The following is a 26,228-nucleotide window of genomic DNA, read 5'->3' as shown; positions in this document are numbered from 1 at the left end:
AGAGAGGGCGGTGGGAGGGGGCGGGGGCGCGGAGAAAGGGGCGGCGCTAGCTCTTCGGAGGCGGGATCTGGCCCAGGGTCCTCGGTGCGCAGCGGGGCGGGGCTGGGGGGCTGTGGCTGGTGATTTTAGTATCTGTCCACACACGCTGGCGCAGAGGGACTGCGGGCGCTCGTGGCCGCCCCCTCGCAGGCTGATGCTCCAGGCGGGGGACAGAGGCCGCCAGCCCGAGCCCAGGCCTGCGGCAGCCGCTGAGCTCAGCGGTCCCCGGGCTCTTCGGGGAGCCGGCACAGGGCGGAAGGGGCGGACAGGGGAGACAGGCAGGCCCGGGAGATGCTGATACCGCCCAGGAGGAAAAGTCCCTCCCTCAAAGGGTAGCCGGCCGGAGCCCCACACTCCACCCAGTCCTCGGCGACATCACACAAAGCCGGCCAATCATCGGCCAGGGCTCCGCCCAGTAACCTTGGGCTGGGGGAGGGGCAGTGGGTGTAGCTCAGCTTCTCAGGTAAAATCCGTCCTGCCTGATCAGCTGCCTCCGGTCCCTCCTCTGATCCCTCATTGACCTGCCCCCAAATCTTTGCCCAGAATTCCTAGGGATGCGGCCCCCAGGCTCTTTCCCCTCGAAGAAGTCTTACTTTTCTCTAAGAGGTAATAGGCCGTGATATTAAAATAACTAACCAAGAACTGTTCCAGAATCCTAGAAGATTCTTCCAGCTGTGGTGTATGGTCTGATTCCTGACACCCTTTTTTGCTGGGACCTGGAACCCCATTACATCTCTGCTGACTCAATTCCCCAGTAGGTAATAACCCCGCACTTAGGGAGTAAGATGCCTCTTTGCTGGTCGCTGTACCTGCCACACTTTGCACACGTTCTAAGGGGGGTATCCCCCCCGCCCGCCCCAATTTACAAATGAGGGCTGAGAGAGAAATTAACGCAGCTCAAGGTCACACAGCTAATTAGTAACAACGTCTTCTAGGAAGACCACCTTTCCTGGCTGCGGGCCTGAAGATTCAGTGCAGAAGGAGGGAGAACCAGCCCGCATGCAGCTGCCCACCCGTGAGTAATGTCACTCTGGGGGCTTCCAGGCTGGGAGACACCCTCTCAGGCCTCACCTTGAAGTCTCTGAGAACCACAGACCCGGAAGAGAATCTCCCCTCAGATGGCCACGGTCACCCATGTGACTAGTTAGTCCCTTTGGAAAAAGCCCCAGGGATATAAGCCTATCTGCTCTTTTCTCCTTCAGGACCCCCTAACACCTTTCTGGAACCCTGAATAGGAGCCCCTGGGCAAGTGGGTCAGCCCAGGGAGGCCCAGAGAAGTAAGGACACCCAGCGCCCCGTCTTGGGGTGTGCTGCTCCCAAGGTGGCCCAGATTTCACGGCCTCCCCTCCTCAGGCCAGCCCACAGTCGGCGTGCATGGCTTCATCTGGAGCTGGGCTGTCGTGGCCTCCGTCGTGTGTGTGTGTGTGTGTGTGTGTGTGTGTGTGTGTGTGTGTGGCAGGGGACACTGAGAGGAGCCCCAGGACCTCCTGTCTGCCTGGCCCACCAGATCACTCAGCCATGCCATGACCTGCCGGGGATCACCTCGTCCCCATCAGTGACACAGCCAGACCAAAGGGGAAATCAGCTACAGCGGGAGGGATTCAGATAAGCTGGCAGAAGGAACTTCCCGCCTGCAAAGGCTGTGGAGCCCTGGGAAGGGGAGCCTGGAAGAATGTGCAGCCTTCCTCCTGTGGAATCATGGTCACTGACACCACCCGAGCCTCATCTGATAAGGACAGTGCCTAATATCTTTTGAGAACCTATGCGTGGAGCCCCTTTACATGCATGAACACATGTCATGTGTAAAGACCCATCTTTACTGAGGCCCAGAAAGGAGAATCTGAACAAGCCCGAAGTCACACACTCCTAATGGTGGAGGTGAAATTCAAACCGAGCCTGACTGTGCCCAGTCTGGCCTCACCCTCTAAGCAGCCCTGGCGCGGAGAGAGGTGGGCTGGAGAAAGATGATCCTGCTGCCAGCTGCCAGCAGGGCTGAGAGCTGTCTGCTGGGGAAGCATTTTCCCATTCCGTAGTGAAGAAAGCCAAGGCCTGGGCAGGGGAGGCAGGGGGCCGAGGACGCAGAAGGCTGCTTCCCTGCGTGAGCATGGCGCCCACCTCCCTCCGCGGCAGAAAGAGGACACCCGCACCCACTTTACCAGGCGTCCTCTCCTCTCCCTCCTCCTCCCACCGTGGCAGCCTGCCAGCTACGGGAAGGCGGCTGGAAGCAAAATCCCTGCTCTCTCTGGGGAGTCTGCCTCCCAGACACCCGGGGGCTTTAGCCGACTTAGCGCAAAGCGTCTTCCCGTGGGGGCCAGTCCTCTCTGAAGCAGGGTGGCAGGTCCAGCCTGGGGTGCTGGCCCTTTCAGCTGCAGGGGTGCAGTGTGGGGAGCCCCGGGACAGCCAGAGGGCCCTGGTGTCCCCCCGCCGGCCCTTCTCCTGGCCTCCCAGACCCTCCCCAGCCCAGCCTTCCTGAGGCTGCTGCAGGGAAAAGACTGGCTCTGAACCCCCAAACAAGAAGGCTTTGTGCGGCGGGGTCAAAGGGCATGAGTTTACAGAGCTCAGCCTGGTGAAAGGGGTCTGTCAGCCCCCTCTGCCTACTTCTGCCCTCACACATCTTCCCGGGAGCACAGGGAGTGGTGCAGACACTCAGAGGGAACCTACAGGAAACCTGGGGTTCCGCACACCGACCCTACTCCCTCCTGAGGATGCCCTTAACCTCTCTCTCTCTCTCTCTCTCTGTTCATCCAGGGTTCTGGCCACTGCCTTCTGAGGAATGCCCAGACAGGCCGTCCAATGGGGGAGGGCGCGGGGAGTCTTATCCATACCCCCCCAGGGCATCGGGATCTCAGCTGGGCCCAGGCACCCCTAGAACAGCCGAAGCCGGCCCGGGGGAGGAAGCAGGCGGGTGGAGGGGCTGGGAGGGCAGGAGCTGGAGCGAGGAGGGGCCGAGGGCGGCCAGACCCGATCCGGAGCTTCACAGGCCCCTGCCTGCTGTTGGCCACGCGAGTCTGCAGGCCTGTGAGCCTATGAGCGGCAGCTCAGGGCCTGACCAGAGGGCGTTCCCAGCTCAGGGAAGCCCGCTCAGCTGTGCTCCGGCATCCCGGGGCATCTGGCAGGGGTTTCCCATGACCTCCCAGGAGACGCGGCAGAGCCCAGAGCTGTGCCGGCATCTGCATCTGGTGGGGGACAGCTCAGTGGGGACTGGGCCCTGGGGACACTCCCCTGCTGAGGAATGCACAGCAACAGGCGCCTGGCCTGAGCCTCTCCCCACCCCACTGGCCCTGGTCCCCAGCCGCCCTGCCAGGCTCTCCTCGGGGCACCTTAACTCCGGCCTCAGGAAGGACCAGTCCGGCCTAGAGGAAGGACTGGTGGCCTCTGCCACCACTCTGATGGCGGGCTTCCACCGAGGATGGCAGAGGGGTAGGGGCTCAGGCATCCGGGGGTCTGGGGATGGGGAACCGTGGCCCTCCATCCCTTCCACCCGCAGAGCAGCCAAGGGGAGAGAGGGAGTGCTCCAGAGGACAGGACGCTGCAGCCAACAGTGCTGCCACGGGCTGTGGGCTCCGTGGCCCCTGCCACTGAGCTCCACTGCCCCATCCCCCTGGGACAGAGAATTAGCCCCCGGGGTCAAGGCCGAGCATCCCTGCCCCAGCAGGAAGCCCGGCAGCCTCTCAGGGCCCCGCCTCCCCCTAAGGAGCTGCTGGGCTAGAGGTTAAAGGAGAGAGACAGGAGCCCACGGACACTTGGGGTGGGGGTGGGTGTAGACTTGGCTGTCCTGGAACTTCCCTAGAGGGTGGCGAGGTGGCACTCAGGCAGGAAAACAAATTGCAGGGGCAGCTGTGTGAATCTCAGGAAAGGGGAGAAGGGTGGCTCCCACCCAGTGGTGGGGGGAGGAACTCCCCCAAACTAGGAGCACGTGGGGACAAGCAGCCCACAAAGAAGGCCCAGCCGGCCTCACCCGCCACATCTGCGCAGCCCTGTGTGCCTCCCCGAGTACCTTCCCGTGTTCGCGGTCACGGCCATGACATGTGGAAAGGGCTGGAGGAAACGGAGGCACAGAGGTGCCCAGAAAGAGCGAATCAGCAGCCGGATGACGAGGCCACGTGGAGCAGGGTGAGGAGCACGTGCTTGGAAGCAAGGGTGCCCCGGGTCCAAATCCAGACGCCTCCATTTACGGCTGTGAGCCTGTGCCCATCTCCACCTCGCGGGCTTCCGTGGGACAACGCAGGCGTGACACCTGGCGCTCAGTGAGCGTGCAGGAAATGACAGCGCCCAGCCCCGCCCTCCCTGCTCAGTCCTTCCATCACAGCGAGCTTCCTGCAATCAATCATCAATCAATCAATCCAAGGGCTGGAGGTGAATTCCTCTTTCTACCTAACAGTCACTGTGGCTTAACCTAGAGAGACACCGCTTAGATACGCTTTAAGGGCTTTTTTTTTTTTTTTTTTTTTTGCGGTACGCGGGCCTCTCACTGTTGTGGCCTCTCCCGTTGCGGAGCACAGGCTCCGGACGCGCAGGCTCAGCGGCCATGGCTCACGGGCCCAGCTGCTCTGCGGCATGTGGGATCCTCCCGGACCGGGGCACGAACCCGCGTCCCCTGCATCGGCAAGCGGACTCTCAACCACTGCGCCACCAGGGAAGCCCAAAGGCTTATTTTTAAAACATTTCATTCGCACTTCGCTTCTCAAGAGTCACCCTTTAAGGACCGGCCACCTTCTACTGCATCCAAACCGCTCCTCTTCACAAATGGCCAAACCAGCACAAAGCGCTGATCCCATTCTACAGTGGGTAAAACTGAGGCCCAGAAGGAGAAACAGAAATGGGGCCCCACGACCCAGCCAGTAACCGACTTCGTGGGCCCCAGCCCTGCCCTCTGCCCGCACAGCTGTAGGAATAAGGGTGCCAGGAACATGTCACCTCTGCCACTTCCTCAGCCCCTGCCCCCACCCCCCTCTATGAGGTCTTCAAAGGCTGAGAGCCAATCAGGCAGGCTGGCTGGGGCGGGGTGGGGGGCACGCTTCCGGGGCCTGCGGTTACTACACTGCACTTCCTGGTGATGACATAAGCCCTATTTCTGCAGCAGAAGCCCGCCACCAGGACTCTCAGGTCTCCACTGGCCACAGGAGGCCCTGCCTGGGCCTCAGTTTCCCAGGTCTGTGAACTGGACAGGAGGGGCCACAGGCGGCACTGGTTGGCCCTGACTGGCCTTGGACTCCACCAGAGTGGGGGCAGGGGGCGGGGAAGGGGGTTTCTGAGGCACGGCATCCCCACCCTCACTCAGTTTTTTCTGTCTTCAGTGTCTTTGTCCCAAACCACCGATTCTCTTGATTCAAAATTTAGACGGACACTGAGACTTCAGAGGAGCCTGGATCCAGGGGAATACCTGCAGCTACAGAACCCGAGCGAGAGAGCAGGGGTGCCATCTGACTGTCCCGGGGCCCCTGGCTGGTGCGCCCCATGCCCTTTCCAGCCCCTGCCTGACCCTGCAGTGTCCAGGGATGGATGTGGAACCGGCAGAGCCCCCATCCCCACCCTAGCAGACTAAGGAAGGAAGCTTAAGGAAACCAGGCAAAGATAAGGGGGAAGGGGGTTAGGCCACCCTGAGGGCTCCCCGAGGGCTGGGGGCTCAGAGCTGGGGGCTTGAAAGGGTCTTAACTAAATGCACCACGTGACTTGGCTTCCTTCCCCAATCTCAACTTTGCCAACTGGCATTTCTTAACAGCCACCCCTTCCCCTTCTCCCCCCACTGGTCAGGCCTATATTTCTGCAGCCTGGGGCAGGTCAGCTCTCCCCAGGGTCCCCCCTAAACCCCGGCCCCAGGTAGAAGCAGGGCCCTAGGCCAGCCTCGGAGCTGAGAGAGTCCTTATCCTACGAGGGGATTTATGGATAAACGTATCACGGGGCAGGCTGGAGGGGCTGGCCTGGGAGTCTCGGTGCAGAGCTCAGGGGCAGATGGGCCAGACTCCAGGGTGGCCTGGGGTGGGGCTTCGGGGTCTGCTCACACGCACACCTTCTCCCCTTATCCCACAGCCCCAGGTCCTGAAAGTCGCCTCCTCTGGCTCTGCACCCCCTTGGCCTTCCCCATGGCTCCGCAGACAAGCCAGCTTTGATCCTCATCCGGAGAGATTATAGGGCCAAGAGCCCTGGGCCTAGCACTTCTTACCTAGTCTAGCAGCTCCCGGACCTCCACCCTTACACATACACACAACACCCGCCCCCCACCCCGCCACCGCCCAGACCAAGTCTGTCTCTTTCCCGGCCTCCCTGTCTCAAGAGTTGGACCCAGGGCTTGCCATTAGTTATTCTCAGTTAGATATAAGAAAGGGTTTCCAAAAAGACAGCTCAGCGCGTGCTGGGCTAGGCTCTTGGCAATTCCAAATCCCTGGGGCTTCCCAGCAATGCTCTACGCTACTCCAGCCCACCACCCAGTCCTTTAAGTGGGACAAGCGATTGCCGAGGGTGGGGATGGGGGGGTTGAAGGGGACCCCAAAGCCCGGAGAATTCTCCCCTACAGCCCCCCAGTGGCACCATCTGCTCCCCGTCCCAGCCCCAGCCCAAGCCAGGTCCTGTCCTCAGCTTTGTGATTAGAAACTGGGCTCTGTCCAGGCATTGTCTGCCCTCCACGGCCAGCTGCGCACGGAGGTCTGGCGTGTGCCTGGCTGGGCGCTTGGGCTGGGGTGGGAGGGGAGGAGTGGGTGGGGCCTTCACCTTCCAGGAGGGCCTGCAAGCCCGGCTCTTCTGATGCTCAAATCTCCCCACCCCTCCAACCAGATCAGCAACAGAGGCAAGGAGTGGGGGCGTCCGGCTCCCCCCAAGGCAATCTCCATGGAAGCAGAGATGACGCCTGTCACTGGCAGAAGCTGGAGCAGTGGGCAGGCACGGTGCCCTCTGGGCGGGAAGGGTCCCGGGAACTTCTGGCGGTGGTGGGAAAGGAACACCAGCTCTTCCTCACTCTGCACAAGGTGCCAAGGCCATGGGTTTTCCCACGTCTTACGCTGCCCCAGTCTAGCCTGGGGGCCCTGCTGGGAGGGGGGGGGGGCTTTGTTCGGCTCTCTCGGGTAAGATGGAGTCTAAAGGAAAGCCCCCTGGGAGGGGCACCCCCAGTGCCCTCCTTCCCAGGCCCGGTTCAGTTTCCTTTTATGATGCGCCCAGACTCTCCCACTCTGCTGCAGCTGTCTTATTTACGTTTCCCACTCCCACACTCCCACCCACACCGTGCCCTCGCCCTCGCCCCTCCAGGGGATCCTGCCGCACAGTCAGCCACGCAGCAGCCCGGCCCCGCCCAGCCAGCCCACCGGGCACCTTTGGGGCTCCTCTTTGTCTCAGGCTGTCCGGAGCCAACAAGTCTGTGCCCAATGATGCTCTGAGTGCAGCGGGGGACGTGGGGGGAGGGCACCTCGGTCTCCCTCCCTCAACCCCAGAGCTGTGGTCAGCAGTCCCCGGACCCTCTCTGGGCTGCGGAGGGCTGGCCAGGTGGCTGGTGTGTGTGTGGAGGGGGTGGTGGCACCTGCCCTGGGGTGTTTTCCATAGTCATCTCCGAGTGACTGCCCTGGAATCCTGGAATCTGGGTCATCTACAACCCAGGGAAACCAGAGACCTGCTCAGACCCACCCTAGACCCGGTCTCAGACTCCCACCCCCATCACACAGGGCTGAATGATGTCCTCCACCATCCCTTCATTGGTGATCAGTCCCAGACTGGCACTCTCCCACCATCAGACCCCCTCAAACAGAAAAGCCCAAATCAAAAACGGAGGGGTGACATGGCGTGAAGTGTCCCCACCCAACACAAAGCCCCGCACCTCCAGGTGCCCTGTCCTCTGCCCACCTCACTTCTGCCTCTATGTCCCTTCAAGTCCCAGGTAAGTCCATGCGGCCCTGCCCCGCTCAGTTCTGTCTGAAGGCCTGAAGATGGACATCAGCGTCACAGCATCCTGCCCTCTCAGAGGCAGAACCTCGGAGACACCCCATCCTCCCTTCCCAGCCCCAGCCCCTCTTGGGACAGGGCCGGCAGGGTTCTCTCCAAAGCGGCGGACTCCCCAAGGAGGGCCAAGGCCCCATCCCAGCCCTTCCATTCGTGCAGCACTCGATCTTTGTCTGCGGAACCGGCCCGGGGGCGACGTGCTGCCTCCCCAGCTGGACCATGAGCGCAGGACCAGCCGGCTAGGGTGGATGCAGGGAAATTTCCCCCCATCCACTGTGCCCGCATGAGACAGCAGCCCGTGGGGAGGCGAAGAGGAAACACACAGACGCTCCGGCCTGGGCCAGGGCTGGGTGTGAAATACCGGATTTCCTTGTTTATTCGATTTTCTGATCATTAAGGGCTCCCAAGAGGGGCCCGAAATTACCACCCAAACAAAGCCACCTCCAGCCGCCCGCGGGGCCGCCTATCCCTGCGGGGGCCGGGCCAGCACGCGGCGCCCCCCAGCCTGGCCAGCCCGACCTCCGCGGACGCCGACTGCGGGTCGAGCGGCTCCCCGGGACCCCCGGACCCCCGCCCCGCGCCCACGCGAGACAAAGCCGAGTCCTCCGCGCACGCGCCCCGCCGCCCGTCCTACCTGACGGCCACCTTGACGCAGCAGTCCCCCTGGCCCGCCATGGTGCTTCGGCGCCGGGTCCCGAGTCGATCAGGGGCGAGGGCTTGGGGGCCAATGCCCCGGGCGGCGGCTGCGGCTGCGGCTGCGGCTGCGGCTGCTAGAGGCGAGGGCGCGGGCGCTGCGGACGGAGGCTGCGGCGGCTGGAGGTGACATGCTCGCGGGCGGCCGGCGGAGGGCTCACACGCGGCCGGCGGAGAACCCCCGGGGCCGGGCCCGCGCGCCCCCTCGAGCCATCGGGCGGCGGCGCGGAGCCAGCTGACAGCCCGGGCGCGACCCGCTCCCCACGACGCGGCTCCCGCGCGCGCACCTCCAGCCCCGCAGCGCCTCCCGCCGCCGCACGAACAAAGGGGGCGGGGGCCGGCCCGACGGAGGCTCCGCCCCCGAACCAGTCCCGGCTCCGCCCCTAGCTCCGCCCCCGAGGCTGATGCACCAATCGAAAGCCCGAGCCGGCAGCAGGGGCGGGGAGGAAGCCTTTAAAGGAACCCCTCGCCTCATGTCCACGCGTTTGCTGGGGGCCTGGCCGGGTGCCCCGGGGGGCGCGGAGGGATGCGGGCCGAGGAGCTGACCGCGCCGGAGCCTCGGACCCCGGAGCCGCAGACCCTCAGCCTCGGTGGGACCCCAGCCCATTAATGCGGAAGCCGGTACGCAGAGAGGGGAACTACCGAGGTTACACAGGAGTTAGTGGCTAAGCCAGGGTAAGAACCCGGGTCTCTGGGCCCAGCGCTTCTCTGCAAAGGGTCCCACAGCGCCTGGCGGTTTGTATTCTGAAAGCGCCCGGAAAACCTCCCTTCTGCATTTATTCCAGTGAATTTGCCAGCCTTTATTGAGGGGGATTCTTGCTAGTGTCTAACTAAAATTCCCTCCACCTCCACCCTGCACCCTTCCCTACAACTTCTGGTGAACCCTAAAGTTCATCTTTGGGTTGATCCCCGGCCAGACGGCCCCTCCCTTCTGTGAGACCACGGAGGCTCCAGTGACCTTTGTGATCCACAGATGACCCCTCTCCCCGCCTGGCTCACACTCTGCTTGTTGTGGCCATGGGGGCAGAGGGTCAATGTGGGAGGCCCGAGCTGCCCCAGGGAGACAGGGAACAAAGCGGGCACTCAGCTCCGGACACCTGGGTAGAGGTTGTGCGGAGGTGAGTGGGAAGGGGGTGTGGAGGGCAGCTGCCTTCGCTTGGGTATAAAGGACAAGGGGAGCCCTGGGAAGTTGAAACACGGGGCAGTGATGGCGGTGGCCAGTGCCGTGGGAAGTCACGGTGGCCTTTCCAGGCCCTCTGCCCTTCATCTGAGCCCGGCCCCATCTCCCTGCCCCCAGCTCCCAACATTGGGGCCATTCACGGGGCCCCTCACCAGCTGCCCTCCCCGCCCCCCCGCCCACTTCAACCAGCTCCCTCCCTGGAAAGCGCCCAAGAGGAGGACCCAGCTGCAGCTCCAGATGTGGAAGGAGCGCTCTAGGGGGGCGGGGGGGCGGCGGGGGAGGAAGGGGAGTCTGACTCCAAGCCTCTTGCATCACCCACAGATGATGAAACCATGCCAGAGATTTTGGAGAGGGTATGGCCTAGGGGCTGAGGATGCAGCTTCGGTGCCATCCCCCTTTCTTTCCCTCCCCCACCCAACCCACAGATAACTGCTCCATCCGTAGCCCAGATCCCAGTTTGGTTTGACCTACTATGGTCAAACCAAAAAATAAAGATAATTTCTAGGGCACATTTCAAGAGCAAATCAGCGCCCCCGACTCCCTACCCAGTCCTGATGGAAGACAGCAGCGCCCGCCAGCAGTGCCCCAGGGTGGAGGAGGGGCAGGGGAGTGCAGGAGCCCGGGGGGATCCTGCCCCTTCCACTAGCATTGGAACCTAGAGGAAGGTCTTTCTGGGGCCAGCAGGTAGGTTCTCCGGCCCGAGCAGGAGGCCAGCAGAGTGCTGAGTGAGATCCTGCACATTCTCTTCCAACCGAGATAAGGTGGGGAGGAGACTGACAGTTAGGGACCAGCTACACAAACGAGGTACTCTACATGCACGTTTGCGTTTCACGCTCATCACCTTGTGAGCTAGGCTTTATTCTTCAGTTTTGCCGACAGGGACACTGCGCCTCACCCAGCGTATAAGCAACAGACCCAGGATTTGACCTCATGTGTCGGGTTCCAGGCTCCCAGATCACCTCCGAGCAGCTGCGCAGGGAGCACAGCTCCCCAGCTTGTGTTCCAGGCTTGTGCTCTCGGATGACAACGTTGCATTTTTTTTTTTTTTTTTTTTTTTGACAACGTTGCATTTTGCAAAGCTGCTCTTCTGCCCACCAGACTCTGGGCTTCTCCGGGGCCCGACTCTGGTTTCCTGCCTCCAGAGGTCCTCTCTGACTTCCGAGAGTAGGTGACCTTCTGACTCACAGTTTCACTGCTGGGAAATGGCGCCAGAGCCGCTGTCTCCCCAGCCCCCCACCCCCCCATCCCTCCAGGTCACAGGGTGTCGAGCCAGGAGGAGCAGGGAGGCACATGGGATGGAAAGTCAGGCCTCCTAGAGGTCAGGGCCTCAGGGAGGCTCCCTCCTGGGCCACCAGGGAGCAGCAGGGCAGCTAGATGTCCAGACTTCTGGAGCTGCTGTCCCGAGGCAAGAAGGTCAGATGGGGATCCAAGGGGTAGTAAGGAGGCCTAAACCACAGACTGGGCAGATTTAGTTACAGGGCCAGGGGAAGCCCAGGAGGGCGCCCGCCCTCTTTGTGGGTGTCCAGCCTCAGCACAGCCCTGCTTCCTCCTCAGGTGTGTTCTCACCCCACCCCCTCCTCCCGCTGCCCCTCTTTCCTTCCCTCCTTCCCAAACCCTGAGGCTTCTCCGCATCAGCTGCCTGCATGCGTATCTCCCCCCCCTACACGCGCGCACACACACACACACACAGACACACACACACACACACACACACACGCACACGCTACCCTGTGTTTGGCCCCATCCTTCCCCCTCCTGGACTGCAGTTTGAGCCTCAGCTCTTGTCCCGAGCCGAGGCCCTCCCCCAGGCGTCTTGGACCTCCATCATCTCTCCTGACGGGAGCGGTGGGCGTCTGGGCAGATGGGACCCTGGGGAGTTGTGAGGGGAGCTCCGCGGCAGGAGGCTCCCGGGCTACTGCGGTGACAATACTCCGGCAGCACCTGGGGGCAGCCATCTGGCCCAGATCTCTCAGGTCGGCCTGGTTCTCAACCCTACAGTAGCAAATCAAAACACCTAAGAGATACCCTCAAGCCCTAGAAAGCTCCCCGACGGCGGCCTTTACTTCAGTCCCGTTCTGTGGTTCTTCTTTAGCATTCGCACCAGGCCCTGGCATTTGGAGGAAGTATCTGAGCGTCGACCTGGAGTTCTGGGCGTGCAGGGTACAGAGCTCCCGGCCTCCAGCTGCAGCCCCCAGCCTTGCCCAGCTGGGTTCCTGGGAGATCAGGCCTTAGCCCACCCTGCTGGCAGGCGGCCCAGCCAGGGACAGAGCCCAGAGTCCTGCTCGCCAGCAGGAGCTCCGAACCCCAGAGAGGGCCTACTGGGGTGCAGACGTGGGGACCTCTGCTCAGCGAGGGCACAGCCTGACTTCCCCTGTTATGGAAGGAGACAGACTTAGCCATAGAGGAAACCAGAATTTGTTATAAATAGCAAGAAAGAGAGAACTGCTGTGGATTACAAATACCCAACAGTCTCTTTAAAAAACAACAACACACTACTTTTGGTTTCAGATGTTGATGAGGGTTTAATACACAGCGTAACCTCAAATACCGGGTCTTCGTCCATTCCTCTCTGCAGTGCTTTCTAATACAGTGTTAGAGCCCAAGGCGGGAGCAGGTGCGGGCAGCCTCAATGTCCCAGAATCCTAGAGTCCCTAAGGTCATCTAGTTCAACAGCTAGTTCCTCATCTTCAGGTGAGGAAACTGAGGCCCAGAGAGGTGAAGAAACCTGTCCAGAGCCACACAGTAAGCCTCTGAGCTGGCGCCAAAAGCCCCAGAGGGGGCAGTTTCCACCACAGCGTGATAGGACCCGAAGGCCGAACGCCCGAGCCTGGGCTGTGTGTGAGCTCACGACTTGTGTAAAAGTCAAGTCTGCACAAAATAGCAGAAGACAGCCTGGAAGCCGGAGTCACAGAGATGTGGGTCAGGTCCAGCTCTGCCACTTGAAGCGGGGTGACCTGGGCAGGTTCCCTAACCTCAAAACGAGGACGCTCACACGCCCCTCATCGTGGTCTATCATGAGGTCAAAAAGGGGTAACCTGGGTGGACCACCCAGCACGAGGCCCTGCACAGCAGAGAAATGAAGTTCCTTCATTTCCCGTAGAATCTCCGTCCCTTCTTTCATGCGCCCCTGTCCTCTGACTGGACAGAGGGCGAATTTGTCACAAAGACTGACAGGAAGTCAGAGATGACTGTGGGTGAGTCTGGGAGCAGGGGGTGTGGCGGTGAGGTCTGCCCACCCGAGGGGGTCCTTGTTGATCTGGGAGGAGGAGAGTTTCCGGCTTCTGCAGGCTGCTGGGTGGAGGGGCCCCGGTAGCCGGGTACGTGTCTGCAGAGGGGGGAGACCCCTGAAGAGCATGGATGCCCCTGGGCTCAGCCTCCCTGGGGGCCACCTGGAGGAACATCTGAATTTCATTCTACTCGCCCCAGGGCTACCCCGTGCCGAGGGTGTTACGTGTGTTTTTTATAATCCTCACAAGTCTGTGAGGCAAATACTGTCATTGTTCTCAGTTTGCAGAAGAGGAAATGGGCTCACAGGTCACTTGGCTAGTGTCGTGGTCATTAATGCCTCCACCAAATATTTCCGGCCCTCTGCCTGTGGCATAGGGCAGGCCGCATGCCCTCATTCTGGTGTTAGCCGTGGCCCTGGGACGTCCTTTGACCAATGAAATGTGACCAGAGCTCACACGTATTACTTGTAGGTGGAAGCTTTCTGCGCCCCTGGCATGGCACACAAGTTGATGTTGTTCAGAGCGTACGCGAGACGTGAACTTTCATTGTGTTCAGCCACTGAAATCACGAGCTTGTGTGTTACCTTGGCAAAGCCCACCCTACCCGAACTGACGTCCTTAGTAAGGCGCAGAGCCAGAATTCTGGTCTGGAAAGATGCCTGAGGGCCCAGAGCCTCCCAGGACTCTAGCTGCCCGCCTCGGACTCACAGACGCCCCTTTGGGCTTCTGGTCTCCGTGCCGCACGGAGCCTTGTGGGCAGGTAGAAGCGGGTAGCAGCCTCTCTGCTCCACCTGTCTCCGCCCCCCGTGATGTTTGCAGATTGCTGGCTCCTGGGGACTCACCGAAGGAGCGTGGTTTCCCATCCACCTCTGGCCAGCTGTGCTGAGCCTCCCTCAGCGGTCCTCGGGAACCACTAAGAAAAGCAATTAGAAAAACCCCAGGGCCTTTCAGTGCCACTGCCCATTGCCTGCCGAGGAACGGTCGTGGAGGTGGGTGTCAGGACACACCTGTGCTAACCCCCAGCTCAAAGCCTGGCCCTGCTCAAGTCACCCTTTCCCTCAGCCCTCGCTGAAATAGGGCTGCCGCAAAGGGTTGGGTAACTGCCCAGAGACCCCAGACAGATCCAACTTCTCAGAGGCAACGTACCAACAGCTGCCACTTCTGAATGTGGTGCTTGGTGCCGTGCAGAGCGCTTCAGATCTGGGCTGTCCTGTACGGCTCCCGGCTCCCCGAGGAGCTGGGAGCAGCTCTCATCCCTGTAGAACGAAGGACACCGAGAGGTGCCCAAGGTCGCACCACAAGTGGCAGAGCGGGGTTCAAACCCAAGCAAGGGTTTCCCGCTTCCTCCTGAGTCGGATCCCTGTGGAGGAAAAGGGTGGTGGGGCCCCGGCAGCTGCAGAGCTGCCACCTGCTGCAAAGACCCGGATGTGGGTGTCCTAGCAGCTTTTTGCGGCGCCGAACTGGGATGAAAGGGTAAATGTGGAGTATCGCACAATGGACGCTACTCAGCAATGAAAGGGACAGGACCATCGGTACACGATAGGGCGCAGATGAACCGCAGAATAACTGTGCTGAGTGGCGGACGCCAGCCCCAGAAGAGCCCGTGCCTTGTACGTCCACGGAGGTGAAAATCTAGAAAATGCAGCCCGAGCCATCGAGTGGCCCAGAGGGTGCCTGACTGGGGGAGGATCTCGAACAGAGTCGGGAGGAGCAGAGGAGGGGCCACCAACAGGCACCCAGAAATCATGGGGGCGGTGGGCATAGCTATTATCCTGGTGGTGCTGGCAGCTCCACGGGGGTAGACATTTTTCAGAAACAATCCAGCTGTGTACTTTATGTCCAGTTTATTATAAGTTAATTATCGCTCAACAAACTGATTTTAAAAGAGGTCATTTGCTCTAACCTCATTGCTCACACAGAGGTGCAGGGCGGCTGGTGACTTACCCGGGTCACTAGGACAGTCACCTGGAGTCCTGGCCACCTGAAGGTTAGCTGAGCCCTCTGCCTGGCCCCATGTGGCCTGCGGGCTCCCGGAGGGTCCCCCTCCGCCAGCAGGAGGACAGTGGTGGGGAATTAGGAGCACAGAGAGGGAAGGTGGATGCCAGCCAGGACCCGCGCTGGGGGAGCCAGAGACGAGGTGACGCCACAGGACTGGGGACCCCGAGAGAGGAGGTGTGGGGGTGGAGCCCCCTGCCCCACCTGGTGAGGCGGGGGAGACGGCCCTAGCCAGGGCCCCAGGGGAGCCATCCCCCTCCCGCTTCCTCTCGCGAAATTACAGATAACCCCACCCTGCCCGGGAGCTCTTGATTTCTGTCCCGGAGGGAGCATCCTTTCCTTGCGTTTTAATAGCTATTTGCTTTACCCAAAAGCTGCAGAGCCAGTGGCCAGCAAAGGAGCATTTAACACGTTAAAAATAGGAGGAGAGGGAGGCGGTGGAGGGCGATCACGCAGGATTAACCTCTAAAGTGCCGGCTCGCCAAACATGCAGCCAGACTGAGTGCCAGCACCCCGGTGTGTGTGTGTGTGTGTGTGTGTGTGTGTGTGTGTGTGTGTGCTGAATCTCACGGGACAATTGTAGGGGAATCTCAAAGGCCCTTTGACAGTGACAGCCTGCATCGGCCTGAGGTGAAATTATCTCTTGAGTCCCGGGGGGGGCGGGGTGCGCCCCCATCCCTGACTCCGGTACCAGTTGACAGTGGGGACTCTTTGCCTTGAGGGGATTAGGGAGGAGGGAGGGTGTGGAGAGCATGAAAGAATTTCTTTCCTCTTTGACTTCCAAACTGGGTTGGAGGATCCCAGGAGAAGGCCCGCCCTGGGGGGCCTTCGGGGGTCTAAGTCTGGACCTGAACTAGCACGAATGCGGAGGGGAGGGGCGCCCAGGTCTGCCTCCCACCCCCAGGCCAGACTGATGAGTGCCCCTAGGTCCGGCAGAGGAGGGGGTGGGCTCCGGAGAGACAGTTAAACTCACAGTGCCTAGTGCAGAAGCCGCTGGGCACCCCTGCAGACACTCCTCATGGCCCCCTGTCAGTGGGGGCCCCTCAAGTGGTGACAGGTGCCGGGAGCGCCCCCCACCCCCGCACGCTGCCCGAGAACAGCCCTGACCTGGCGCCCACCTTGTGAGACTCTCTCCCAGCCGATGTGTGTGATCAGGACATCAGGACACACATACACAGCCCCCAAACGAAAGGCGGGGCTCTGCTCCCCAGAGGGGCAGGGGTGGGCTTGTGGCGCTGGGCAGTGGGGAAACCCACCCTCATTGTAGTAGGTTAAATATTGTCAGATTGCCTATTTGTAGACAAAAGGGGTAGAATGTTGGCAATTTCAAACGATTCAATGTAATGCCTGTTGTTTAGTGGTTTACTTAGCGTGTCTCTGGCGGTTGCCCTTCCCACCTCCCTCTCTTCCTTTCTTCCTCCCTTCCTTTTCTCCTTGCTGGGGACACAAAGTTGATAAAGAAATCTACTACCTTTGGGAAACACTGTATACTTGCAAAAAACAAGCTGTAGCCTCCTAGGTATGATACAATGTAACAAGTGCTACAGTAAAAGTGAGTGCTAAGAGTCATCAACTGAATAAAAAAGCGCACGATGCGAGAGCTGTGAGTTCAGTTTTGTTCGGGGACTTACTGAGGACGACAGCCCGGGAGACAGGCTCTGCGTAGCTCTGAAGGGGGGAGTCAGCATGCCTGTGATTTGGAGAAGGGGGGCTGCACTCAGGCACACCTCTCGGTAAGGGGCTGCTTGTCACCAGGAGCGGATGCTTCCAATGATGACTTTAGTGCTTTTCTAGGTGTGAGAAGATGCACGAAATTGGGCTCATCAAGTGTGAAACTATAGAACTCTCTGGAGGCCTGTTCTGCCAGTTTCTCACAAAGCACAGAGAACCCCATTCCTTGTCCCTCTGACCTCGTTTCAGCGGGTGTCGAAGGTCCGCGACACAGTGTCAGTGACTTCATTCTTGTGGAACTGGGTGGTGAGTGGCCTTCTCTAGCTGGCAGAGTTTCCTGGGGCCATCAGAGGGGCCCGGCTGAGACGGAGGACGGAGGGCTACCGGGTGCAGAGGGGTGCTGAGCGCGTGGGGCTGCGTGGGCTTGGACGGGCGCTTGGCGGGGTGTGGGAAGGGGCTTGGGCCAGATCAGTAGAGGACGAGGTGGGACCGGGTCAGGGATTGTCCTGCGATCCTCCTGATAATACGGGGTGCCGGCAGCTGAAGAGCAGCGTCCAGGCCCCTGTCGGACACCTGGCCTCACTGCTTCTCGGTGGGTGAGTGACTTGGCTTTTCCCGGAATGGGCCCCACAGCAATACCCACTTCCTGGACGGTGTTGCAAAGGCTACATGTGAGATTGCGTCCGTCAGGCACCGCAGGAACCGGAACCAGCCTTGATGACGTCAGATGTTATCATTCTCTGCATGACGACACTGCTGGTGGAGATATTTTAAAGGGCCCACGACTAGAAGTGGGCTGGGCTGGGTCTGCAGGTCTCACTGGCCTCCTGGAACCAGGCTCCTCGCACGGACTCGGATGCTGGGCTCCACGGCCCTTTCCTCCTCTGGGTCTTGGTTTCCTTTCTTAACACAGTGGAATCTCCTCTGCTGATGGTTTTATTTAAACAAACAGCCCTCAGCTCTCCCTCCTCTGAATCCTCCACATGCTGCCTGTGACCCTCAACGTGCTGCTCTGGCATCCTAGCGTTTTTGAACTCGTGTTCGACACCAGAATTATTATTTGACCCTCTGTATTTATGGCAGGCTTCTTTTAAAACGCTTCTGTTCCCTGGCTTACTAAACTGGATTTAAGTTCCATTTAGGAGACGGCAGTGTGGCACAGGAAAAAGAAGCAATGGGATTAGAAAGCTCGGGGACAAATCCAGCCCTGCCCCTTCCAGCTGGGAGACGCTGCCCCTCAGTCACCTCGTGGGTAAAGCGGCAGCAGGAACCTTGGTGCAGTGGGGAGTGTCACTTGCCATCATAAGCCGTCAGTCCCAAGGCAGGAGTGACGTGTTACTGGGATCAGATGCCAGAAACTGGGTCAAGGTTAGCTCTGGGTCGTCAGTGCCTTTTCTAGTGACCTGTGGAGCCGGCCTCCGCACCCGAGGGCTACGGCTAAGAATTGCAGGGCCTGTGGGAGGACCAGGCCCGACGCTGAGATGCTGGGCTGAGAGCCGAGCTGCCCAGCATCCTGTGAGACGCTCAGCCTCCTGCCGTCGTAACCTCTGGATTTTCTGCAGCCAGCGTCTGACAGAATCGAAACAGCAGCTGCTCACTGAGGGCCGGGCCCTTCCAAGGTCACTTTCACACCTTCCAGCAGCCTGCACTGTAGGAGTTTATCCCCACTGTACAGGGCGAGGGGCAGAAGCTTGAAAGGGTCTGTGAGCGCCTCGCATCGGAGCATGGAGGCAGGTGGAGGGACTCGGGGCCGCACGGGTGGGTCCAGCTCCAAGGCTGTGCTCCTTCACCCTGCAGAGGGCAGCCATGCCCCTGCTTCAGGGACCTCTCGGCCCCATCCAGAGCCGGGCCTGCAAACGCACTGGGACCACAGCTGGGGCGGGAGCCCCCCCGGCCCCCCCACGGCCCCCCCTACCCCGCTCTGAGGAGGGCCTGGAACCGAGCCCAGCCTCCTCGGTCCAGAGATGCTCCAGCTGAGCTCCGCACCTCCCAGAAGGCAGGGATGGCTCCCCTGGGTCTCAGCACCTGGCAGGAGGCTCAGCGCCCCCCTCCCCAAGCAGCGCCCCGCCCCCTCTGGCAGATTCCCCCCCTGGCCAGTGCCCCCAGGCGACAGAAGGTGGCCCGCCAGCCCCTCTGGACACCGGCTCTGTCGGACGGCCCGGCTGACAGGAGGGGCCTGCCTGCTCCCCGCAAGGCCCCGGGCCCTCAGCCTTCGACACCCGTGTTCCTTTTATACTTTACCTGAGTGGCCTGGGGGCCCTCTATGGAGAAACCCAGCGATTATTTGAAGGGGAGCCGGGGAGAGGCAAGATTTTGTACATTCTGACAAATTAGAACGTCCTGCACGTTGCAGAGGAAACTGCCTGAACTTTCGGAAAGGGTGAGAGCTGGAAGGTTCCTCAGAGCCCGTGTGCACGTGTACACCTGTCACGGGGGCTGGGAGGCCCGGCACAGACGTGCCAAATGGCGCAGGCCGCAGGGCTGTGGGGCTGAATCGCGCCTTGGCCCTCCTACCCGCTGCGGGGCCTTGGGCACATTACCTGTCCTCTCCGTGTCATACTTGGAAAAGGAGGATGATACTTCCTCGGTATCAAGAGGATTAAATAACTAATCTATGCAGAAGGCTTGGAGCAGGGCCTGCTGTACTGTTGGTATTCTGTACAGGTTAGGTACTGATATAAGATGCTCCGGTCCCACTTGTAAATGGAAACATCCTTCTATAGACCTTTGCAGCGTACGAAGCCCTTTCACGTGTGCCCCAGGTTATTTAGTTTTAAAGCCATGCTGCGAGGGGGATTATTTCAGCTCCCCGCCAAGAGGAGGCATTGGAGGGGACAGTTGGAGCGGCTGGCTGGGTGGGGCTGAAACTGAGGAGTCAGCCTGCACCCCTGGAGGCCGATTCCTGCCCCGCCTCCCCGGGCACTGGGCAGTGAGGGTGCGAGGCTGCAGCCCTGAGCAGGTGGCCCTGGGCGGGCGGGCTGTCAGCCGGGGCAGGGCCACACTTCTCAGCACTTCCCTGCATTGATCTGACAGTGACTGAGCCGCTCGTCTGTGTTGAAAAGTGCTCAGCTCTGGGGTTAAGGGCCAGCCTGGTGGACCTGCTCCTGCTTTCGTGGAACTTGGCCTCAGTCCGGTGTAAAATAAACATCACAGAGCAGGGGTGACCCCGGCCGCGATGGGGAAACACGTGTCCCGTCGCTGGGCCACCTCGAGCGTTTGGGGTCTTCCGGGGGATGCATTCTGCGGGAAGTATTAGAGAAGCTGAGATGTGGAAGATGATGGCCAAGGGGTCCGTGGGGTTGAGGGTTCGGGAAGTTTCTCCCCAGAACGGCATGTGGCGCTCAGAGGGGCGGGCAGCTGCCCCCGGCTGGGCTGCAGGGGGCTGGGAGGGCAAGCACCCCGGCATGAGGGCCAGGGCTGGGTCGGAGCTGCCTGCAGCCCAGGCAAGGGTTCTGCACCATATTCTGAGGCTTTGGGGGCCTTTAAGGGTTTTCCGTTGGGGGATAAGACGGCAGGTTTCTCTGTTTAGAAGGGTCAGGGTCAGGCTGGGAGGGAGGGGGGTGGTGCTGGGAGGCTGTTCCGAGGCACAATAGACAAGGCATGAAACGAGGACTGAGTGTCAGGAAAGTCACACGCGGAGGGGACAGGTTTGAGAAATACTTGGAGGGGGAGTCCCCAGGGCACAGTGGGGGAAGGTAGGAGTCCGGACAACACTCAGACTCCCGGGTTGAACAGGGGGTAGGGCCCTGAGGTCAGCAGGCTGCGGGGACGGGTGAGGAGGTCGACTTTGGACACGATGTGCTTTGGGCACGAGTGGGACATCCGCAGAGCTGACAAGGAGCGGCACAGGATCGACGCCTAGAGGAGATGGGCCGGCCGCGCAGTGCGGACTGTCAGCCCTGCGTTAGGAGAGTGATGGGAGCATCCGGGGGACTGAGCCAGCGGGAAACAAGGATGCAGGACACAGAACCCTGAGGACGCCCCTCCCCGGAGAGGTGGCTGGCCTGGGGACAGGTGACAGGGAGGCTGCAGGAGGGAGACGGGAAAGGGGAGGTAACTCGGGAGAGCCAAGGCCACGGGCCTTGCAGGAAGGAGGGAGAGGTGACAGCATCTCACGAGGGCTAGAAACTGGGTGAGCTCGGACTCCCAGGGTCTCAGAGCAGGGGTGGGGCCGAAGGCGGCCCGCCTGGCACCAGGTGAGCGCAGGGGAGGGGAGCCGGCCCAGGTGAGAGGCGTGGTCCTCAGGAATGAACTAACCAGGTGGCAGGGGAGAGACAGGTAGACAGGTGAGAGACGGCAGGTAGACAGCAGGTAGCTGGACGGCAGGGGGACGGCCAGGATGGACGTGCAGGTGGAGGAGGGCAGTGAGGACGGGCGGACGGTGGCTGGGCTGGCCGAGGGTCGGCTGCAGGAGAGCGGGCTCCTGCTGGGTCGGGGGGCCGGGCGGGGAGCGAGGGGCACAGCGGGCTGTCCGTCAGGCTGGTGACAGGAGCTGTGGGAGGGATCTTCTGGGGGCATCTCTGTGCAGGAGGGAACAAAGCCTTGCTGAGGGTGGAGTGCGGGCGGGTCCCTGGTGCTGAGGTTTGAGGAGGAGACGAGTGGAAATGGCTCCTCTGACGGGGACCCCGGGTCTGCAGGGCACCGGGGGCGTCATCCCCCTGCCCCGTGCGGCTCCCAGTCTGGGCGGCGGGGTTGCCAGGAGGTGCACGGGAGGCCAGTGGGAGAGCTGACGGCGGGGGAAGCGTCTGCCCGGGGAGGAGGGGAGGGCGCTGGTGGGACCCCAGTGCTAACTCTGCCCCTGGCTGGCTGTGTGACACAGGCACGTGAGCCACCTCTCTGGGCCTCCAGTGTGGCATCCTCAACATGGCCTCTCCCGCTGCTGGAGAACGAGCGGGTACCACGTGCGACGGTGCTCTGGGGCTAGGATGTGTCCGCAGCCGGCACGCAGGAGGGAGTGGGGGCCACAGCCCGTGCTTCGTCCTGTTACACACTGCTCCTCGGTGGGTGCGGGAGGGGAGGGGGGCACTGCGGGCCCTGCTCCCCCAGGCGGACAGCAGGGCCCCCCCGAGGCTCTGGGGCCGGGCGGGCCGTGGACTCTGGCCAGGACAGTGGGGAAGGGTGGCTGCAGGGGACCTGCCCGGGGGGCTGCCCAGCGACGTCCAGGAGCACCGCCTCCTCCACGGTGGCCCCTCTGCTCCTGCAGAAGGACGATGCAGAGGGGCCTCTGTGGAACGGCAGGGGTGTGTGTGTGCGGAGGGTGTAGAAGGGCCCCCAAAGGAGACGACAGAGACAGGTGCCCTGTTGCGGGCCTGGAGACTTTAATGTACCGCTGGCACTGACCAGGCCTCTTTGAATGACCCCAGAAGCTCCATCCCATCACGCCTCTTGCTGGTGAGGAGAAGGGCCTGTCCATCCACCTCCTGACCTTGTGGGTGGTTCCTGTCTGTTTGTCCGTCTAGCTGCTGAGACGGGGGGGGGCTGCCGTGCTGGGCCAACCCTCCCGCGCCAGCCCCCCACCCTTGGCCATGCCGGCTCTAAGCCCAGGCTGACGCCGTGGCCTTCACAGCCTGCGGGGAATGAGGGTCTCCTGGGAGCCCTGATGCTGGTCGAGGCTTCCCAGGGAGGACCCGAGGCTCCAACGCCCCCGGGCACTGGCCACACCCTCCAGGGTCTCTCGTCCCTTCAGAAGCTCAGCGGCTGCCACCTCCACTTCCTGCAGTTCCATCTGGCAGGCTTCCACCAGGGTGTGGCCCGTTGCCATGACGAACTTAGCGTCAGCCGCCAACGTGTCCAGGCCCCCTCGAACCAGAGCCTGCAGACGCGAGCGGTGGCCCGGTGGGTCTTCCCGCGGAGCCTCAGCCCCTCTCCACCCCCGGCCATTGCAGGGCCACCCCGGGATGCAGTCCAGGGCCTTCCTAGCCCCCTCACCTCTCGGATCAGCAGGGCCATGGCTGGGGCCGGGCACCCGGGGGTACCATCCTTGGGGGGCGCTTCCTCGGGAACCAGAGACTGTGTCCCCACAAGCTGTTCCAGGTGCACAGAAGCAAAGACCCCTCAGGAATGCCGGAGCCCGCTGGGATCAGGAAGCCCCGGCTTTTCAGACGGAGCCCCAGCCAAGATCCCCAGGAATCGGGGACCAGGGGTCCCGTCCCTTCTGCCGTTGAATTACCACTGCAAGCTCCCCGGCCTGTGGCCCATTACCTGGCAGGGGTTGGCGGGTGCCCGAGCGCCGCGTATCGCCCTCCGGGGCAGCTGTCCCTGCAGCCTCTCCCCATGGGACTTGCTGTGGGGTCCTGTGGGCACGGTGGGCCGAGGGCCAGAGGGGCTGCTGACTCCCGCTGGGAGCCCTGGGTGGACAGAGCTCCCCTTGGCCAGTCAGCCCCGCCCTGAGATCCTCGGGGTCCTAAAGGGTGACACACGCCGAGGCCCAGCCCACCCCAGGCCTGGCGGGACTCCCCACTGCCCATCCCCCCAACTCTATGTGCCCTGGTCCCTGTCCCTGTGGGTTCGGGAGGGGATCAGGACCAGAGCCTGACCAGCTCTGGCCAAGCTGATCTTATGTTTGTGTGTGTGTGACTGTGCATGTGTGTGTGCGCGTGTGCGTCTGTGTTGGGGAACACAGCAAGCACCCTGGTCTCCTGTGAACTCCAGCCTCCTCCGGCCCCTACTGTCACACACAGCGGTCCAGGACCCACTGAGAGGCTGCCCGGTCATCTGCTGAAAGGCAGAGCTGAGGTGTCAGTGTGTCCAGGGCTGTCTTCAGCCGGGGTGGAGGGGTCCGAGCTTCCTGGTGTGCCAGGGAGGGCCCTTTCGCAGTGCACCACCCACCTCCGGCTCCCTCAGTCACCTGGGTGGCCCCGTTCCTCTGCCTGGGTGAGGAGCTGGTTCCCATCGCCACAGGCTCCCAGCCCTCCCGGCCACAGGCTCCCCAACTGGACAGAAGAGCGGCTCCCCAGGCCTTCCTGCGAGAAGGTCAGCCCCTCGGGAGCACAGGAGAGACTGACCCAGGGTCCCCTGGGGCCGGGCGGAGGCTCCTCCTCTGGTGGCAGGCGTCTGTGTCTCCCCTGGGAGCTCCCCTTCAGAGTGGACGCTGAAATGGAAGCACAGCTGATGGGGCTACGGGCTCCTGCCCTCTGTGGTCCCCACACCCTTTCCCTCTGGGTCTAGGCCCATCGCTGTGGAGAGGCCAGCCTCCTCTCCTCCCATCTGCACCCCTTTGCTCTCTGGCCCCTCCCACACCTGCCCAGCTCGGGCCTCACACCCCTGAGGACACTGCGTCTCAACCTCGGGTGCACGTGGATCACCCGGGAGCCCTCACATCTGGTCGCGGGGTGTCCCGCCCAGAGCCCACAGTTCTGGAAGCTTCCTCCATGCCCGTAACCAGTTAGGTCCTGGGCCCTCGGCCTGCTCAGGACCTACTCTTTGACCTCGTTTGGTCACAGTCGGATCACATGGCACGTTCTCCCGACAAGACTGCAATCCTCTGGGGGCTGGGCCGGGTCTGCACGTCCACAGCACCCAGCACCACGGTGACCCCACGTGCAGGCGCCCTCCAAGACTTGTGGGCTGAATTTGAGGGGTCTCAGGCCAGAAGGGGGTGCAGGCAGCCCCAGCCTGGGAAGTAGTGGTTCCCCGGGCCTCTGCCCTGTCCCGCCCATTCCTGAGACAGGGGAACCCAGCCTCTCCGGGCCAAGGAGACGCCCAGTCCCTGGGCCCGCTGTCTAAAATAGAAGCTCTGCTTGGGGCCCAGCCCATAGGCCACGACGGCCGAGACCCTCTCTGCTCATCCTGCTGTTTTTCCTGACACTCATGTAATCACAGATTATACTCAGCCCTGGGTTGGCGACATGGGAACCACCTAGAACCCAAATCCAAGGGCTGAATCTTAATTCTTCAGGTTTCGTAGGATGCGCCCTCTCCTTCTAACCTAACGTGTGCCTTTCCCGGACCCGCCAAGACCACGGAAGAAAAGCACCGCTGGGCACTGACCGACACCGACCCGAGGCTGCCCCCTGCCGGCTACACACGTCTCTGCCGTCCAGGCCCGGCCTCCTGCGCAGCAAGGCGTGGGCTGGACCGCAAAGGGCGCAAGGCAAGCAAAGCACACCCTCCACGTTTCGGGGTGCCCCCAAAGGCCCGGAGCCCACTAACCATGTCTGCCCAGTCTCACCCCAGCCCCTACGTGCCGGTCTGACGGTTGCCGCCACTACCTGAAAAATGCCGGGCTGTTGCCATGGTTGCTGTTGCCACCGGCAACGTTGGCGTTGGCATTGTTGGTGTTGGCACGGGCAAGAGGGTTGGTGCTTGGATGTTGAGGGAAGTCCTCCAAGAAGACGGGTGACTCCAGCTCCTGCATCTCTATTTCAGTAAACTGGAGGGGTCTCTGGTTGGCCATGTGTGGAGGCAGGGAGTTGGTCCTTTCCAGGAAGCTGTCCACCCGGCCAAACAGGCCTCCGGTCCTCTGGGGGCGAGGAGGACAGGGGAGGGACTGAGACCAGGCACCAGGGATGGATGTGCGGGGGCTGTCACCCTGGACGACAGACGGCGCCGGGAACAAGGCCAGAGGAGAACAGGGCGGGCTGTGAGGCCGGAGAAGAGACCATCGCCCTCGGGGCGTTCTCGGTTTGATGGGGTACGCGGGACACCCGTAAGAACTGTACGGGGACCAGACACCGGGACGGGAAATGCAGGGTGTCCGGGAGCCCGGAACCAGGCAGTCTGGAGGACGGGCTCTAGTCCAACCTCCGAAAGTAACTTGCTGAGCGGTACTGGACTCAGACGGTCTCTCTGGGCCACCATTTCCTCATGAATAACCCAGAAGGTTCAGCTGGGTGGTCGTGAGGGACCCTCCAGCTCTAGGAGGAAGGACAGTGAGACAGGAAGCAGCTGGGGCATCTGATAACGGGGGCTTTCGATGGATGGACGTTGCCTCAGGCTTGTGAGGAGGGGAGGCCGGGGAGGCTGGACAGAGGAAGGTGGGAAGGACGTGACACCTCAGGTAGGTAGGTCATTGGTTCAGAGTCCTGGGAGGTGAGGGCGGCGGGTATCCTCAGCTCCCCCCGTTCTGCACGGCGGGGCTCCTGGCCTCCTTTCCGCTCCCTGGCCTGGAACGCGCACGCGCTGGCGTGGCCGGGGCCTCACTCACCCGGAATATCCCTTCCTCCATCGCGGCCTCCACCATGGCTCTCTCCAGCTCTTCCTCGGCCGTCAGGTCTCCCGAGATGGTGCGGCGGATCTCAGGGGCTGCCTCTTCCTCAAGGGTCCGCAGTCCAGCCTGGGGACACAGAGGGACTCAGCGGCCCCCCCAGGCCAGGAGGGGAGGACGCACTGCTTCTCACGGCCTCCCCGTGTCTCCCTAATCCCGGCAACCAGGGCTTCCCTGAAGGCCCAGCTCCGCCCCACCCCCTCCCGCCCATTCCATCCCCCTGGGCTCCTGCTCTGCCGCTGGGCTAATCCTAACCCTGATGGCTCCCAAGGCATCTTCTCTAGGCCTCACAGGG

The 26,228-nt window shown here is 61.9% G+C and overlaps 2 protein-coding genes and 1 long non-coding RNA gene across 8 annotated transcripts in view; 1 reads left to right on the top strand and 2 right to left on the bottom strand.

Annotated features, from left to right (window-relative positions):
- The window catches only part of KIF21B (kinesin family member 21B), a 43,987-nt gene extending 35,268 nt beyond the window's left edge, over positions 1 to 8,719 (bottom strand). For all 3 annotated transcript variants that reach the window (XM_033847011.2, XM_033847119.2, XM_033847171.2), the window contains exon 1: positions 8,597 to 8,719. In XM_033847011.2, coding sequence (XP_033702902.1) covers positions 8,597 to 8,637 — 41 coding nt within the window. In that variant the 5' untranslated portion in view covers positions 8,638 to 8,719. The remainder of the gene's footprint in view (positions 1 to 8,596) is intronic.
- Positions 989 to 16,814, top strand: LOC141277822 (uncharacterized). 3 transcript variants are annotated; one of them, XR_012329677.1, is made up of 5 exons: positions 989 to 5,191; positions 5,380 to 5,487; positions 6,811 to 7,001; positions 7,895 to 9,276; positions 11,928 to 16,814. It is a non-coding gene; the product is annotated as an uncharacterized lncRNA (long non-coding RNA). The 3 variants fall into 3 exon arrangements; XR_012329678.1 differs by lacking the exon at positions 5,380 to 5,487 and having other exon boundaries at positions 11,928 to 16,813; XR_012329679.1 differs by lacking the exons at positions 989 to 5,191; positions 5,380 to 5,487 and having other exon boundaries at positions 6,986 to 7,001; positions 8,122 to 9,276; positions 11,928 to 16,811.
- Positions 16,815 to 22,030: 5,216 nt separating this feature from the next.
- Positions 22,031 to 26,228, bottom strand: part of CACNA1S (calcium voltage-gated channel subunit alpha1 S) — a 60,467-nt gene continuing 56,269 nt past the window's right edge. Inside the window, exons 39-44 of one of the 2 annotated variants that reach the window (XM_033846898.2) lie at positions 25,874 to 26,002; positions 24,939 to 25,189; positions 23,733 to 23,818; positions 22,930 to 23,021; positions 22,657 to 22,752; positions 22,031 to 22,540 (exon numbers count right to left, since the gene is read on the bottom strand). In XM_033846898.2, the coding sequence (XP_033702789.1) occupies positions 22,289 to 22,540; positions 22,657 to 22,752; positions 22,930 to 23,021; positions 23,733 to 23,818; positions 24,939 to 25,189; positions 25,874 to 26,002 (906 nt within the window). In that variant the 3' untranslated portion in view covers positions 22,031 to 22,288. Of the gene's footprint in view, positions 22,541 to 22,656; positions 22,802 to 22,929; positions 23,022 to 23,732; positions 23,819 to 24,938; positions 25,190 to 25,873; positions 26,003 to 26,228 lie in introns of both variants that reach the window. The other variant, XM_073799915.1, reaches the window with a different exon arrangement.

This window comes from Tursiops truncatus, chromosome 1 (assembly GCF_011762595.2).
Source record: "Tursiops truncatus isolate mTurTru1 chromosome 1, mTurTru1.mat.Y, whole genome shotgun sequence".
NCBI lineage: Eukaryota > Metazoa > Chordata > Mammalia > Artiodactyla > Delphinidae > Tursiops > Tursiops truncatus.
The sequence above is the reverse complement of the archived record's forward strand: the minus strand, read 5'-3'. Positions and strand labels throughout refer to the sequence as shown.